This window comes from Echeneis naucrates, chromosome 2 (assembly GCF_900963305.1).
Source record: "Echeneis naucrates chromosome 2, fEcheNa1.1, whole genome shotgun sequence".
NCBI lineage: Eukaryota > Metazoa > Chordata > Actinopteri > Carangiformes > Echeneidae > Echeneis > Echeneis naucrates.
The window spans coordinates 9185173-9203831 of record NC_042512.1 but is presented as its reverse complement, the minus strand read 5'-3'; the positions used below and the strand labels follow the sequence as shown (position 1 = coordinate 9203831).

Sequence of the window (18659 nt, the reverse complement as noted above, 5' to 3'; positions counted from 1 at the left end):
CTGGTTCAATCTCAAATCCAGTCTGTGGAGCCAAATCTGTGTGAGATACAATAAAAAGCATTTATTTACATTTTAACAATAAATAAATAAAACAAACATGGAAATATCAATCCATCACCAATATTACCTGTGTGGTCAGCAGCACAGTTCATTGGACATGACGCTGTTCTGGAAGTGTGAATCCTGTGACTGTTCCACAGTCTCACACACTCATCCAACATCACCATAGCAACATCTCAGAAGGCACTGATGCTCATGGCTCCCGTTGAAGTATCCAGCAAACAACTCCATCCAGAACTGAGACCTGTAGAAATGGATAGAATCAGAAGTAAATATATATTATTAGTAGAAGTGGGACTCCATTTAAAAAATCTAATTCATTAAAGGTTTTGTAATGAATGAATTGAAATGAATGCGTTAAAGTCCCAGCCTCAATTATTATATATGTTTAGAGGAGTTCATCTGAGATAGAACATAAAGATAAAAATCAAATGAAAGGTCAGTCATAATAAAATGACTTCATGAAGGCCACTTACCTTCCCCTTCTAAATATGGCCCACCAGGATTCAACACGCTGCTTATTCGTGGATGAGCCATACATGTGGCTGGACGGCCCAGAGCAGCAGTCATCATGATGGAGGCGTAGGGGAGACTGAATGGCAGCCATAATGCCATTCTCCGTGCCACAATCAGTCCTCAGTCTCATGAGAGGAGATTCTCAGCGATCACTGTTGGCTTCTTGTTATTTGTCGGTCCACATTGGAGCCACAGCACTTTAGGTGAAAAAATCCATCCATGCGTCCTGAGAGAGCCAGTTTATCAGAACCATCTGCATGCCACATACAGTTCGCTCCCATTGAGGAGCAGCTTCTTCTTAGAAACCTTCTGCGTGCTCTCTCATTCATCACATCATCTCTCTTCACTCGAAGATTGGACTTTTGTCTGAGTACCTGCCACATCGTCCGATAGCCAAACAGTTGTCCAGGTCCACGAAGTTCCAACCTGATGGCGTTTGGAGAGGAATCATCCTTTTAAGAGTCCGCAGGCTGATGTTTGCACCGTGTAAACTTCACATCATGCTTCAGTAGATCAGGTGCTGCTACCTCCGGATCTGTATATAATGGGAGTGTTTTCCCTCTCTGAGCTTTTAAATCAGCTCCATGTGGCGCCATCAATCCATGTTTATCTGCTAAAATAACAAAAAGATATCATTCATTTCACACACACACACATATTGACTTCCATATTTTACAGATATATCCACACACGTACCTGGACCGGTTTCCTTTCGGCCCACAGTTCTTTTGACTTTGACTTTCTGTCCTCCATGAATTGTTTATATGATGTTCATGGTTGTTCTGCTGGAATGAACGGAGTTCCGCATCAAAACAGAAAGTTAGCAGCAGCTAAAACAATCAGCAACAATTGTGCGTTTAGCATAAATATACGCCTAAAATAAAATAAATAAAAACTAGCAACGCATACTAACTAAATGCGTTGCTATTCCGTGAAGACAACGATTGGCTGCAAAATGAAACGGTGCACTTTAATTCACTGCATGTCTGACAGCGGCTTCAGCTAGTTAGCGCGATGCTACACTTAGCTTGTTTAGCATTTTCCGGCTGTTTATTAGATGTCTCCTGTGCGCGTGCTCCTTCCGTCTGGTCCGTTCATCAACGTTAAACATTCTACAGATCGTCCGCACGGAAAACACAACCGCGTAAATTGGCTCAAGTTGTTTCCACAAAACGGCCAAAACATCATTTACTCCATGCTGCCATAAACTTTCACTCTGCAAAGTTTTCCCGCCACACAAACCGATACAAACTTTTTGAGCTCACAGTCAATCTTCTTCTGGATCACTTCCGGCATTTGGTACATTCCCCTTCCGGAAGATTTCTTTTGGAAATTTGTTTTCTAACATGCGAATTTGTTTTGTCAGGGGTAAAAGTGTTTTTCTTATGTAATTTTGTTTAATAAAATGTAAAAATATTTCCCAACATGTAAATTATTTTCACGCTTTGTAAAAGTGTTTGGCACTTTGTAATTTAGTTTTGCACTTACCGGCCACCGTATCAAACAGAGCAGGAACACTAAAGTAAGGGGCGGGGGGTGAAAACGACAGGAGGGTTAAAGAGCAGATTCTCTCTTAGGGGACGGATGTTGCCACAATACACAGTGTGTGTGCCATCACATGTGGAAGATGTGTGCAGACTGAAGCCTTGGTCTGCCACCAGCTCAGAGGGGCTGCACTTCTACTGACCACCAGGGGGCTCCACTGGTTGTTTCACAAAGTCACAGTGTGTTGGAGTCTATCAGGGTATTTTCCAAGCAGCACTGTGTTTCTAACATCTGGATGTTGGTAAAGACTTACTCTGCATTGGCCGGGAATCGAACCCGGGCCTCCCGCGTGGCAGGCGAGAATTCTACCACTGAACCACCAATGCTTACTGAACTGTTTTTACCATGACGTCATGAATCTTCAGGCATCAGCAGCCTTTCACAGATGATTTTTCTAATTTCTGTATTAATATACAACAATGTATTTACATTCAAGCTGATATCTTTCTATAATAATCCATCATGGACTGCTGGACTCTTTGATATCAGTAAATCCAGCGTGTTTTAAAGAAATTCAGAGTGTTTCAGAGTTTCTGACATGATACAGACAGACAGATCCAACAAAGTATTTAAATGAACTGAGAGCTCAGACCAGCAGAGAGAGAGAGCACACACACACACACAGTGGACGAGGTGCGCAGCTTCTGTGATTCCAAAAATGAGCGAAAGCAGGAAAAGACGCATTTTGATAAGTAGAAGGAGGAACAAACCAACAGATTTGGTTTTAGTTCAATTTAACGCCACTTATTTGTCTAATAACAGCTGATTTGTGTTTCACTTCATTCTTTCGCGAGACAAGCGTGAGCTTCTTTATGCGCATGCGCCGTTCCAGCTGAATCGAATGCGAGTGCGACGTTTGAGTTGGTGTCGCGTGGGAGAGCGATGAAGGACAGGAAATGCCTTTGATCTCCAGTGACGTCACACAGCCTCATAGAGGTGAGTAAACAGTTGTTGGTGTTGTCAGTAAAACATTCATTCATCCTCAGAGTCATCTGCTTCTACCGATCAAATCCCAGATGAGCCCTTTGTCAGCTGTTGTAAGAAGTGAAAAAGCCTCCTAAATGTGGAGGGAGGCCGACTCTGTCAGAGAGCAGTGTGCATTCTAGCTTCCTTTAGCTGTCAGCCTCTGATCATCAACTCTTCAGCTTCTATGACTTCAACAATTCCTTCTGAATGCAGTCTGAGGCAGTGATTGTGAAACTTTCATTCAGACAGAGATCCCACATTCAGAAGAAAACAGCCACACACAAACAAAGTCATCATGAACAGCCTACATGGAGCCTAAATGAAAAGAAGCAGGAACTAAAGTGTGAAAATAATGATGAACAAAGTGTCACACAGAGAGGCTGCAGCCTGGTGTGGACTATAACGTCAGAAAATGGATCAGTCTGTGACACGGAGCACTAAAGTTGGAAGGCTGAGTTCAGCTTCAGCTTCTTTCATGTTCTCCCTGTGAAAGAAAGAAGGTGAACATGAGCTTGATATGAGAACACAGCAGTGTGCATCATGGTGCTCATGTTCATATAGAAAGAAGGAGGAAAAGCAGCAGCTCTGGTTTGCTGTTTCACTCCCTTTCCCTCCCCGCTATGAGCTGTCACTCACCCACAGCACATACTGTAGACTGGTTCACAGTCAGACTCATGATTCATGACTCATTGGTTCAGAGTGGAACTCATGAGTCCCAGTTCAGCAGCAGCACATTCACACACTGAGCTGAGAGTCTGCTGCACGACTCCGCTAGAACATTACTGGACTGTATTATATCATCAATCATTTAAACTTTATTTATACAACACTTTTCAAACAAATAACAATGTTGCACAAAGTACTTTACAACTTACAAAATAAAAACAAACAACATTCTCCACCCAGGCCAGATCATTCGCACACATCCACTCACACAGTAACACTCAGATTAAAATAGGATGTTATGTTTGTTTTAAAAATGTTTTTTTACATTTGTTTTAAAAAAAGCTTATTCAATACACTGAAAAAAAATAAACTAAACAAAACACACCTTTCTGGACATAAATTCTGCTGTTGCAGTGTCTTTGAGTTCTGCTCTTTCAGCATCCTGTTGTTTATTGATTCTTATAATTTTTTTGCCACATGTGGATAAAACTGAGAATTATTAGAGATGGGAGAAAGACAGTCTTTGACCAAGAGCTCAGAAATGTATCTGACAGCAGTCCATGTAAACTACACCCCAGAGGTCTGCTTTTCAGGAACACACTGACATTTAGACAGTAAAGTCCAGTTCTGTCTCCAATCTGGAACTGATGGAGACTCAAAAGCTGAGAAGTGAAGCATCTCAGTTTCTTGTATCCTTCAATACAACTTCCTCAGAGACACTGAACCAGAACAGATCCTGAACCCAGGATAGAGAGGTTCAGTGAATGTGGTGTTGAAGGTGTGGAGGTGGATCAGTGAGTCAGAGGAGACTCTGTAGAAGGACAGAGAGCCAGCAGGACAGTCCACATACACTGTTACTCTGTTAGAGACAAAGGAGGAGGAGGAGAGGGATGTTCTTCTGTTTTTGTGACAGACAGAGTAACCATCTTTAGAGCAGATCAGACTCCAGGACTGATCATTTTTTCCAAATACGCAGTCAGCACTGTGTCCTTTCCTTCTGATTCCTCTGTAGCTCACTGAGATATAAACCAGTCCACTCCACTCAACCTCCCAGTAACAGCGACCAGTCAGACCATTTCTACACAGCAGCTGAGGACAGAAATCAAATCTGTCTGGATGATCAGGATATGACTGATACTCTGCTACATGTGTCACCTTCCTGTTGTTGTCAGACAGTTTGAGGTTTCTCTGGATTGTGTTTGTGTCCAGTTCCAGTTCACAGACATCTGATGGAGAGAACAAGAAACAACAGCTGCAGTTTATCATCTGTTCATTTATCAACAACTTTACTGAAAGTGAATCATTCAAACTTACATTTCATCACCTCGTGAATAATGTTTGACTACATTTAAATTAAAAGGCAACAATCCAGTTAGAACATCAACAATTACTGAATATGAGAATCAAGATGTCAGCAATGTTCTGCTGTTTTTCTGCTGTGGAGTCAAAGATGACGGCTGATGGAGATCCACATCAATAAACACATGAAGTGTTGATCCTGAATGAAACTCATCTTTGTACTTCAGTCAGAAATGTAAAAATCTAGTGTAACATGAGCAGCTGAGTTTTCATGAATCAAAGTGAAAACACACTCACACTTCCTCAGACCAGGTCTCAGTCTCTGTGGTCCACCATGGTCCACCCTGGAGGAAGAAACAGAGTCAGGATCAACTTGATCCACCATCAAACATGAAGCAGAGTTCCTCAGAGCTGTCCAGACCTGAGAGTGTCCAGTCTCCAGTCTGGATCCTCCAGGGCAGCAGACAGAAGCTTCACTCCTGAGTCTCCTGGATGATTGTAGCTCAGGTCCAGTTCTCTCAGATGGGAGGGGTTGGAGCTGAGAGCTGAGGCCAGAGAAGAACAGCCTTCCTCTGAGACCAGACATCCTGACAGACTGAACAAACACATACACACACAATGTTATTTTCACAAAAAAGAAATGTTTTGTGAAAATAACAATGTCAGATGAAAGAACTATTGAATAAAATTAAGAAAACAGCTTCACTTTCTACACTAATAGAACAATATCATGCCTTCTGCTCCGCTTCAGTGGAACCTTATGTACAAAACAATACTTTCCTTTTCTATAAAGGATAAGGTTATGGTTTAAGAAAAAAAGTGTCTAATACTGGCAAATTTGACTACTCTGGTATAAGAGCTCAACCAATTTTATCTGAGATTTGACTTTAAGGACTTTTCTGGAAATTGATTCAAATTCAGGGCTGCTGCAGTCAGCAGCCTGATTCAGATAGATGAAATCAGTGTGTGGAACATTTTTGAAAAGATGAACCTGATGGCAACAGGTCGACTACTTAAATGTTGTGTCCTATTCTTAAATGAAATCTTTACATTTTTCAGGGGTCCTTGTTACTTAAAATTTCCTCATAATGGAAAGAATCCATTATTGTTTCAATGACAAAGGTACCAACCCCAAAGATATTAAATGATTATCGTCTTGTGGCCCTCACCTCAGTGGTGATGAAGAGTTTTGAGCCCCTGGTTAAAAAACGTTTGCTTTCAATGACACAGACAATGAAAGGAAATCACATGCACCTCTATGCTTTGCTGACTTTTCATCAGCCTTTAACTATATGCGGTCTCATGTTCTTGCTCAGAGGCTTTCAGAAATTCCCAGCATTGATTTTGGAACCATATGTTGGTTCGTTGATTTTCTGACGAGGCTGCAGAGAACTGGTGTTAATGAAACCCTGTCTGAGGCCTTATTGCGTTCCACAGGTTCACCTCAGGAGTGTGTATTGTCACCGCTTCTGTTCTTCCCTGACACCAATGATTGTAAGAGCATGTTTGAGTCAAGGTTTATCATAAAATTTGAAGATGTGATTGTTAGCCTCCTGCAGGACCACAAGGTGGGCCATGGACCTGTCATTTACTATTTTGTTAAATGGTCTGATGACCCTTACCTTCAGCTTAACATGTCTAAAACAAAAGAGATGATCCTCGACTTCTGCAAGAACCCCCCTGTCAAAGCCCAAACCTTTGTTAAAGGTACAGCAGTGGAAATAGTGAATCAGTGTAAGTACTTAGGTACCATCCTGAATGACAGACTGTCCTTTGAGATAAACTCAGATGTCATTTGTAACAAGGCTAAAGAAGGCTGTTTTATCTGATGCAACTGAGGTGATTTAATGTTGACAAAAAGCTTCTTAAAATATTTTATTCGTCTGTTAGGAACAAGCTGGAACAAGGAACAAGCTGAGGAATGTGGTCAAACTGAAAAAAAAAAAAAAAAAAAACAAACAAAAAACATTGGCATCAGCCTCAATGATCTGGGAAAGGTGTATCAAGCTAGAGCCACTCAGAGGGCAAAGACCATTCTGGAGAACTCTCTTCATGGAGAGTTTCAGCTTCTCCCTTCTAAGAGAAGGTACACTTTCCCCAGTAGGGCCAAATCAAACATATCTTAATTCCTTTGTTCCATCTGCTATTTGATTTTTAAATAAGCTGCAGGTGAGCTTGTTGGGAGTGATACACCCGTGAAACTGTGATGACTGTATTATGTATTTTATATTTGTACTATTAATTTTATTGTCATGTAAAAAATGATTGTTTTAACTTCAGCTGCAAACCAAAATTGCCCTTTGGGAACATTAAAGATTTTCAAAATCAAATTAAAATCTAATTTTTCAAAAATCAAACAGATGACTGATGACTGTGCAGACAGCTGAGTATAAAATATCACCATTTTCATGGGTGCAGTTACAATTAACCAGAAAATAACTCAGATAAATGAAGAGAATATATAATCTGTGCTTTAGACACTGCAGCAGGAACAACAAGCACTCATGAGGAGGTGACATAGGTGACAAAAGTACTCATATTCTGTACAGATACATGTGGAAAAAAACACTCTGTTAAAAGAAATACCGATTCAACTTCTTTACTCAAGTAAAAGTAAGAAAGTACAGGCTCTGAAATGTACTTTCAAAGTAAAAGTAAAAAGTAAATATGAATTTTTGCCATTTGCCATACATCCTTAAAAAGTCTAAGCCCCCCCAAGCAAAAATAAAAATACTGTAAGCAGCATCCACAATCAACTGTTACATTGCTATGCCATTGCTGGGAGAGCTGTCAAAACTGTAACATATGTATGAAACCAATCAAATCACGCATTACGAAAAAGTTGCACACCGTTACTGAATACAAATTATCAGTTCTCTCTATCTGCCCTCTTCCACTCCCCCTTCTCCCTCTTTCCCTCTCTAGTCTGTGTAGATTTTTTTTTTAAGTAATGAGCCTGTTTTTACAATGTAAGGAGTAGAAAATACATATTTTTGTGTAGAAATCTAGGGAGTAAAAGTAAAAAGTCGTCAGAGAAATAAATACTCAAGTAAAGTACAGATACCTGAAAAATCTACTTAAGTACAGTAACAAAGTATTTGTACTTCATTACTTGTCACCTCTGATGAGCTGCATGAATTAAAAAAGCTGCTACTTTTTAGAGAATCAGCAGCAACAAAGAAACACTGAAAGAAAACAAAGATAAACAGCAGAGCAACACAACAGCTGAACCACAAACACACTGATTAAAGTAAAGACACAGTTACACAAACACTGTATACTGACACATTGATTCTGCTCTGTGTTCAACCAGGTTCATTCATCCACAGAGCATCATGTCAGCAGTCCACTCAACCTCTGGTGTCTTTGAGCCCCTTAAATATTTTCCTGAATGAGAACTCCATCATCACAACTGTGACAGATGCCATAAGCTGCAGAAAGGTTGTGCTTTGTGTTGTATTTTACACTGATGACAATCTCCCAAATCTAAAGACATCTTCAGTTCATTTTACTTCATTTAATGAAAAATCCTAAAAATATCTAAAAATTCTTGACAAAAACATAAACTCTGACCTGAGAGTTTCCAGCTCACATTGTGGACTCTTCAGTCCAGCAGACAGCAGCTTCACTCCTGAATCCTGCAGGTTGTTGTTACTCAGGTCCAGATCTCTCAGACTAGAGGACTGGGAGCTGAGGACTGAGGACAGAGCTTCACAGCTTCTGTCTGAGAGGTTACAGAGGCTCAGTCTGAAGAGGATTACAGAAAGAAAAACCATAATGCGATATGAACACTGCAGTGATATATATATACACACAGCCATTATTCAAAGTAAACAGCAGGTCATTGTATTATCAATGACCTGAAACAGTTGATCAGCAGGGTTGGCTACATTTCAGAGCTGAACTGACACCAGTACTGAACGGTATTTCATTTAGGTACTTTACTGTGAATGTGTAACGCTTGAAGTATCAACTTAAACATGGAATTATTATCATAAAAACATGCAAATAGTTTTTGCTCTTATATTTTGAAAATTCTCAACAAAATTAAAAAACATAAGGAAATACAAACATAAAATTCATGTTTACCCTTTAAATATAAATATAGACCTTAAACTTTTGAACACTATAAAATAAACCTAAGGCTGACAAAAAAAACCCCAACAAAAACACTTAGAATAATATCAGAGGTGCTTGTTTTTAGTTTGAGGGTTCTTTTTCAGAAAGACGAGCATTTTGACCCTTTCTGGTTACAGCTGTGCTCACTAAACACTTAGTTTGTTCCCAGCACATCAAACACCACAATCATGTGCCTTTAAAGATAGTTTATGCTTCACCAGGTGCTTCCGCAAATTTCAAGTATTTCCACCACTAGGTTTTATTTTGCTTGACAAATATTGCACTGGGCATCAGCATGTATTTACCAATGTGTAACCCTTCAAGTGAATTGGTAATTGGAATTAACAAAATGATTTGGTAGGTCAGCATCTTTTATAGTACTGAACCTTACTGAGCACAAACCTGAGTCCTCTAAGTCTACAGTCGGGACTCTCCAGTCCAGCAGACAGCTGCTTCACTCCTGAATCCTGCAGGTTGTTGTTACTCAGGTCCAGATCTCTCAGACTAGAGGACTGGGAGCTGAGGACTGAGGACAGAGCTTCACAGCTTCTGTCTGAGAGGTTACAGCCACTCAGTCTGAAGAAGAAGCAGCAAAACAAGAGAAAAGTATTATAAAAATTGTTATACAAAAACATTTATTGATTCCAACCACATAAAAAGATTTAGTTGATCTTGTTGGATTTATGTGCACATACAGAACTTTGTTGGAGGCTTTGACCACTGGCAGCAGCCTCAGAAGAGCCTCCTCTGAAGCAGAGTATTTCTTCAGGTCAAACACGTCCAGATCTTTTTCTGATGACAGTAAGATGAAGACCAGAGCTGACCATTGAGCAGGAGACAGTTTATCTGTGGAGAGACGTCCTGATCTCAGGGACTGTTGGATCTCCTCCACCAGAGAACCATCATTCAGTTCATTCAGACAGTGAAACAGGTTGATACTTTTCTCTGGAGACACATTCTCACTGATCTTTGTCTTGATGTACTGGACTGTTTTCTGATTGGTCTCTGAGCTACTTCCTGTCTGTGTCACCAGGCCTCGTAGGAGAGTTTGGTTGGTCTGCAGTGAAAGACCCAGAAGGAACCGGAGGAACAAGTCCAGGTGTCCATGTGGACTCTGTAAGGCCTCATCCACAGCACTCTGGTAGAATTTGTTTCCCAACCAGTATGGCCAGTATCGTTCTTCTGGCTTCAAACTGACTCCAGGGTCGATGAAGGTCAGATGGACATGAAGAGCAGCCAGAAACTCCTGAACACTCAGATGGACGAAGCAGAAGACCTTGTCCTGGTACAGCCCTGTCTCCTCTTTGAAGATCTGTGTCAACACTCCTGAGTAAACTGATGCTGCTCTGATATCGATGCCACACTCTGTCAGGTCTGATTCATAGAAGATCAGGTTTCCTTTCTGCAGCTGCTCAAAAGCCACTTTTCCCAGAGACTCAATCATCTTCCTGGTCTCTGGACTCCAGTGTTGATCTGACTCAGCTCCTCCATCGTACTTGACCTTCTTCACTTTGGACTGAACCACCAGGAAGTGGATGTACATCTCAGTCAGGGTCTTGGGCAGCTCTCCTCCCTCTCTGGTCTTCAACACCTCCTCCAGAACTGTAGCAGTGATCCAGCAGAAGACTGGGATGTGGCACATGATGTGGAGGCTTCGTGAGGTCTTGATGTGGGAGATGATCCTGCTGGCCTGCTCCTCATGTCTGAACCTCTTCCTGAAGTACTCCTCCTTCTGGGGGTCATTGAACCCTCTGACCTCTGTCACCATGTCAACACACTGAGGAGGGATCTGATTGGCTGCTGCAGGTCGTGTGGTTATCCAGAGGCGAGCAGAGGGAAGCAGTTTCCCCCTGATGAGGTTTGTCAGCAGCACGTCCACTGAGGTGGACTCTGTAGGATCAGTCAGGACCTCAGTGTTGTGGAAGTCCAGAGGAAGTCGACACTCATCCAGACCGTCAAAGATGAACACAACCTGGAACTGATCAAAGCTGCACATTCCTGCTTCTTTGGTTTCAGGGAAGAAGAGATGAACAAGTTCCACCAAGCTGAACTTCTTCTCTTTCAGCACATTCAGCTCTCTGAAGGTGAAGGGGAATGTGAACTCTATGTCCTGGTTGGCTTTGTCTTCAGCCCAGTCCAGAGTGAACTTCTGTGTTAAGACGGTTTTCCCAATGCCAGCCACTCCCTTTGTCATCACTGTTCTGATTGGTTGGTCTCTTCCAGGTGGGGGTTTAAAGATGTCTTCTTGTCTGATGCTTGTTTCTGCTCTGTCCTGTTTCCTGGATGCTGTTTCAATCTGTCTGACCTCATGTTCCTCATTGACCTCTCCAGTCCCTCCCTCTGTGATGTAGAGCTCTGTGTAGATCTGATTCAGAAGGGTTGGGTTTCCTGCTTTAGAGATCCCCTCAAACACACACTGGAACTTCTTCTTCAGGGAAGATTTGAGTTTACGCTGACACACTCGAGCACGGCTTTCTGAATAAACAAAAACAAATGAAATTAAGAAATTCAAACTACAAGGTTGATGTTTACTTCTCCTAAGGATGTAGAGTATGATCATATTTTTTTCTGTCTCCTGAGACTTTAGTAAATGTCTAATTGATCCATCATGTTAAATCCTCTTACTGCTCTGCAGACAGTCAGCCAGCTCCTCCTGCTTCATCCTCCTCAGGAAGTTCACTGTAATCTTCAGAAATGCCTCTCTGCTCCTCCTCTGCTCTTCATCCACCTCATCATCCTCATTCTTGATGAATTGTGGGTAATCTGGACTCAGACTCCTTTTGATTTTCTTCAGCTCGTTCTTCACAAAACAGACGATGTTCTCCTCCAGCAGCTGGAACACAATAACATCCTGTGTAAAGTTCACTCTCAGTATAAACTGATGGATCAAAGCATCAGATCATCAGTCAGCAGAGTTCAACTTTAGCTGCTGCTGTATCATCTGCTGCCACGTCTCTTTCCAGAGCTACACAGAAAGATTCAGACCTGCTGACTTCACTAAACTAACTTCACTGGTGTAACTTACTAAGTTTGACTTTAGATTCTGACAACACAGAGATCCTGATCATCACATGAAGACCAAACTGATACAGCCCTTCAACACATCAACTCAGGAAGTGAAAATTCAGGGTATTAACTGTGACTGTGGCTGAAGATGGATCAGACCACCTGAACTAGTTCACTGATGAATTATTCCATCTTTAAACCCTGTAGAGACAGAGTCCATGGAGGTCCAGGACTGAATCTGATTAACTTTGGTCTTTGTTATTAAGTCACAGCTCAAATTATCTGGAAAACAACTAAATAAACTTTTCTTTAAGATTCACTGTAGATGAAGAAGAAGGAGCAGAAATGTTTTGTAAAAGTCTCCAACAGACCATATTCATACAGAACATATCTGTTGAGGCTGATGGATTATTGCTCTGTGGTGAACTACAACTCGCAGTCCTCTCCCACTCTCTCCCACCCCAAACCTGTTCAATCCCAATTCAACTCCTGTCTGTCACAGAGTAAAGCTCTACTGGTCTAAAGAGTGCAGCTTCAAACTCAAGTCTTTGTTGGTGTCTGTTGTAGTCACTGGATGAACATTTACACACCATAAATATGGAGTCCAGGTCTGTGTGATGATGTTTGTCAGACTGAACTCTGAGGAGAAAAGACACAAACACACAGTTTGTTCCAGGAGTTTTCTATGAACAGCAGAGAAACTGATAGACAAGCTTTGATACCTTTAATGAGTCAAACAACAACAAATGATCAGCTTTTACCTTTTTTCTTTGATAAAGTCATCCATAGACTGATCACTCTTCATGGACACACAGCTGGATACAGCAGACTGTTGTCCATCCTTAAACATAATAGGACGATTCATAGACCGATCACTCTTCATGGACACACAGCTCAGTTCAGGAGAATCTGGTCCTGACTCCTGGTCTCTAGTAGAAACAGAGCTGTAAGTAAAAGAACTAACAACCAAGAAAGTGGGCAGAAAATTATCACTTTAAAATAAATCAGTCCAATAAGTCCAGCTTTCATTTGTTTAGCCACAAATCATCCAGCTTCTTTTATTGTGCAATATTTTTGTTCATTTTAATGACAGTTACATATCACCTTGTCTGTTTGGATGTTATTCCATTTGACTCACATGAAGAATGTAGCATGAAGTATTATTGAAATGTGCAAATCAAATAAAAAATATATCTCTACATGCAGGCAGCACAGCCGCATTGTGGTTAGTGGTGTTGCTCCACAACAGCCATGTCCGTATGTCTGAGTGTGAGAGTGGCAGATTGTTTGTCTCTGTCTGTCTGTGTGTGTTGGCCCTGTGATGCACTGGTGAATATGAATGAACGAATCTCCACATCCTGGTTGTGCTCCCAATGGAGACAAGGATAAAAAAAAACAAAAAAAAACTGAAGCAGTAAAAAACCTAAGTGACAGTGAGAGTGAATAATGATGGAGCAGTGATCTGAGTGCTGAGCTCTGACAGATGGACAGTTAGAGATCCTCATCTCACCTCTGAGCTTTGGTCTGACTCTCATGTTCCCCACACAGAGTGGTTTTAGAGGGAGGGGCTCCCTCCTCTCTGTCCTCACACTGATTCATAGCTGAGCCTCCACCTTCACACAAACACAACAAAAAGCTTCATTACAACAGGATTTATATCACAGGACACATCATCATTACTGTCACTAATATGTAATTAACTTCTGCCTCCCAACTCCCAACAACAAACTGTTTGACTTTTCTCTCTCTCTGTGTTGCTTTCAGTCAGATTCTGTTATAAACAGAGAACATTCCTGATTCATGTTAATACCAATCTTCAATGTTATACATTGGCATTAACACTAAATTTCAAACAAACTCAGATCACCATTTACTTTTAGCAGTGCAAGTTGAAGAATTATATAACCTTGACATAGGTGTGATCACCATAGGTTGGCACATTTGAAGGTCTAGAATTTTAAAGTAATACATTTTTGAGGGCCAAAATCATTCCTTCAGAAGCCAAGTTAAAAAAACAAAAAGAAACAAAATGTTACAACTTAACCAGTCTGACCTGTCAGGAATTGCCAGACCAGAGGAGGTGGTTCTCTCATCTGATGTTCAGGATGCATCTCAAACATTTTTTTCTTTGACACATTATTTAAACAGAGTGCCTCCACAACATCACATAGAAATCAGTCTGATCTGTCAGTAATCTGAAAGTTTAGGAGAAATGTATCTCAGGTCTGATGGTGCTTCTTCTGTCTGTCAGTTAGATGGTGGTATCTAACTGTAGGATGTGTTGATGCAACTGTGATTTAATTCATGTCATCTCATTGAGCAATTCACTTGACAATTTAAAGATTTCTGTTTTGCCTCAAAGGATTCCAAACAATAAAAACAAGGAGTGCTTCATTTTCAATGGCTTCACTGTATCTAGAAATACTAAAAATGTACAATTAACAGTAAGAGTTCAATTCACTCAGCCAAGCTCATCCAAGATTTTAGACCAGTTTTGACATGTTCTGTCATGGCTCAACACTGCACGCCAGGTCAAATCAACTTAAGCCTTATCAAGAAAGTTAAATTGATGAAAATTTCTGCTTCACTTTAGATTAATTTGTGGTGACCATTTAAACACCTTTTAAGAAATAAAATCTGGTTTAACTCTGGTGATTTAAAATCTTGAGTTTACTAAGTCTAAGAATCTTACTTTACATCAGAGCAAGAACAAAGTGAAGGAACGATTCACTACAAATTCCAGATAAAATACTGATAGATTAGGTCTGTAAATAGGAAGAAAGGAAGAAAGGCAAATAAGCATGTCTACTGTTGTCAGCTCACTTTGATCACAGTGATCCTGTTCACACATTTACAGATTCTCACCTGCTGAACTCACTTCAGGGAGACTTTCTGACACTTTCCAGCTTCATGTGAAGAGAAGAAGCTGCTTGTTCTCCCTCATCAGTCCTGGTGTCTGTTTGAGCTGAGGAAAAGTCACATCCTCATAACTTCAGAGTTCAATTTAAAAAAAACTTTAGTGACATGAAAACCGTTCTAACCTGTGTTAGAAACCAAATCAGTGCCAGAGGACTCTTTGGGATGGTGCTGTGATTCTGCAACAACACCTCTAATCTCCTGACCCTCAACTCAGCAGACGAAGATGTAAATGTGCTGCAACAACGTCAGTTTCTAAGTCTTGATGAAATGTAAAAATATCAGTAAGCAGTAAACAAATTATTCAGATCCAACAACAACTATGTCTTTCTGAGTTTAACCAACAGATGGAGCCTTGAGAAATCTGGATTTCTGTATTATTTCAATATTCAATTCTAATTTCTACTGTTCATATACCTCAGTAATTGCCAAAGAGGACAATATCATGTAATAAAGAGGAAAATGATGTAAAAACAAGACAAAACAAAAATGTCCAGGGGCAAGTGTTTCTTATTTTTTTGTATTTTGCTGTTTGCTTCAACCTTGAACTGACATCTCTTTTCTAATCATCACCTTCTTCTCTACTGTCTTCAGTTTAAACTGTCCACTTCCATGTTTTTTTGGTTTTGTTATTAAAAAGCAACAGAACTGAGACAATGTTTTCAGGAGTCACAGACCTTGAATATTACATGTATTCAATCAGTGTTCTTATGGACTACGGTGATAAACAATAAAAAATATTTTCCTAAGAAATTATTGTTGGCTCATCTTTGCTCTGGAACATAATGGAAAGATTTTACATTAATGTTACTGAACCAGTTTTCTTCCTCATGACAGGAAACAAACAGGATGTGATGAAGTTCTACTATCTGTCCACTAGATGGTGATAACCAACACACCCTCAACGACCTGGTTTGCATTTAGTTTTGTATTTTTCTTTGGGAAAAATATCATTATTGAATAAGTATGCAAAGAAGAATATGCTCAATTATACTGAAGAGGAAACAGTGATTGATGATACTGACAAAAGAAAATTATTATTATTTGAAAGCCCACGTTCTGATCCTCGCAACTAAATGAAACAAGGTGAATGGCAGAAAGTAACTTCAGAAGACAAAACTGTTAATCCTCAGCGACAGATTGTCACGGAAATGGAAAAGCAGCAGTCTGATTTAGAGCTGTGGCCAAGAAATACATTACTGCTCACAACATTAGTGTGCGATGCTGCTGGAGGAGGAGAGGGGACCCTGCTGCTCTCTACACTGATGATCTATCCCAATCACACAGAATAATAATCTGACTGATGTAGATCATTAATGTTTCTGTTTATTTGTATAAAGATCCTTATCATCATTATAATTATTAAAGTGTACAGTGACATTTACTCAGGATAGAATTATATTCATTCTTAATATATATAAAAAAAAAAAAGAATTGCTCACACTTCACTATCTTCAGCTTTTCTTTTGGTGAATTGTCAGATAATATTCTGCTGCTTTAACTGATATCATGCTGATGTTTTCAGCAGTAATTTTATGAGTTCATGTCTTTAACACAAAAACTTTAAGAGATCTTGTTAATAAGTAACCACATCATCCACAACCAACCCTCTTTATCTGGAATCTGAACAGAGAGCTGTGAGGAGTTTGATGGTTCCTCATCACGATTAAAGCATTCACTGACTGCAACATTTAAATTAATAAAACAGTTTATTTTAATAGTGAACATTAAACAGAACTGAGCAGTTTGTGTTCTTTTATCACTTTGTCTATCTCCCTGTCTTTTTGTCATGTTCTCCAACTCTTCAACAGCCCATCTCAGTTTGTTACTCTTCTTTATATATCTGTGAAGGTAGCTGGTTGAAAATGATCATCATGGCCCCAAATATGAGCATCAAAAAGTCAGTTTTCAAATCAAATTTGTAAATGCCGATTCCTAAATAATAAATATTAATTTATTTTTAAGAGTCAGCAGGAGTGAAGTTCAGTATTTCATATGTCGCTGCAGCTAAATCTTTTTATATTTCCATTTTGTTGACTTTATAATCTGTTTTCAAATTGGTTCAACATTCACTGACACAAACAGGATGAAGGCTGTTGGTTATGTTACCTGATGGTCGAACTAATCTTCATGCAGCTGATGAGTGAAGGTGAACTTTAACTGCAGCTTCCATGAAAAAAATAAAGACAATATATACATGTATATCTGACAGCAGGAGGTTTTCTAAAGTTGTTGATCCAAACACAGTCTGAGCTCTCTGTGGAAAACTAAATATGATTTACAGGAAAATCTGATACCAGAGCAGTTTCTGAACTTTGGAAAGAATTGAAGTCAATCATTACCAGACAGTAATAATAAATCCATATCATGTAGATCACAAAGATCCAATGACCTTTGATTTATATGATGTGTTGTACAATATGGGACAAATAAATGATCCATTATCTTTTAAGACTATTATACGACATTATTACACATGCCCACAGTCACAGATTACAGTAACTGATATCACAGTTCAGATTAGAAAAGGCATAATGCCATAATATATGAGATCGTTTATGAAGATATAATTTATGATTTATAATTTATGAAGTATAGTTTAAAGTGCGAGGACAGTTTGTTTTTCTACAGTGTATCTCTAGAGTTCTCTGGTGAGACACACAACATTTTCAGCATCAGCAGATCAGCAGATCACCCTGCAACTAGACCACTGCAGATCAGGGTGTCTCTTCAAAAGATGCTGCCTCCTTCAAAGAGCTAAGAGACACTGAGGAACCAGAGGCCTGTATCACAAAGCTGGATTAACATGCCTGGGATCTGTTTTAGTGATCCAGCTTCACCTACCCAGACATCCACAATCCTGATAGGTGGTCTCACAAAGCTGTTATCAACTTGCAAATTGAACCCTGGTTTTCCATTTAGATTGTTGCACGTTCACATACAAGGGGCTGGGTTTGCTGCATCTGACCAACCGACCCCATGGAAAAGACACAAAACTGCATTTCACAACTATAAAAGTAAGGAAATATAAAGACTATAAATCAATAATTAGAGTAAAAAGCAACACAGTTGCAGCTGCCAAAAGCCACAAAGAGTTCTGGAGTATAAATGACAGACTCTGTCAATGAGTAAATTACTGAGATTATAATATTAACTCTCCAGCACATTCAATATAAACACTCATTATACAGCCCGGACCACTGTTGTATCCAGACAGTGCTGACTGCTGCTTTTCATGGAGAGCAGCACTGAGTCTCTAACATTTGGATGTTGCCAAGAAAAGAAGTTATTTAGCATTGTCTGAAAAAACACCCTGAATATGTTTTGAACTACAAATGAACTGTCCTCTGTCTATTCTTCATTTCTTGTTTGTCACAATTCCAACCCTCCTCCTTTATCAGGCTAAAGAGAGACAGAAGCATCTCCACGTCCCCCCCCTGAACACAGGAGCCAGCCATCCATAACCAGATGTGGACAAACCTCCTCCCCACGTAGGTAACTAAGTTACTGTTTCCATGCTAACGTGGATAAGTTACCTGATTAAGATACGTTAGCATGCTAGCTAA

General features: G+C 40.0%; 1 protein-coding gene and 1 non-coding gene across 2 annotated transcripts; both read right to left on the bottom strand.

Moving 5' to 3' along the window:
- Nucleotides 1-2376: 2376 nt before the first annotated feature.
- Nucleotides 2377-2447, bottom strand: trnag-gcc (transfer RNA glycine (anticodon GCC)). The gene has a single exon. It is a non-coding gene; the product is annotated as a tRNA-Gly (tRNA).
- A 1893-nt stretch (nt 2448-4340) lies between these two features.
- Nucleotides 4341-11995, bottom strand: LOC115052592 (NLR family CARD domain-containing protein 3-like; the record flags this gene model as incomplete). The annotated part of the gene is made up of 6 exons (XM_029516795.1): nt 4341-4979; nt 5350-5396; nt 8626-8799; nt 9574-9747; nt 9867-11646; nt 11797-11995. Coding segments are annotated over 6 exons (2904 nt in total), but the record flags the coding sequence as incomplete, so codon positions are not given.
- Nucleotides 11996-18659: the final 6664 nt, after the last annotated feature.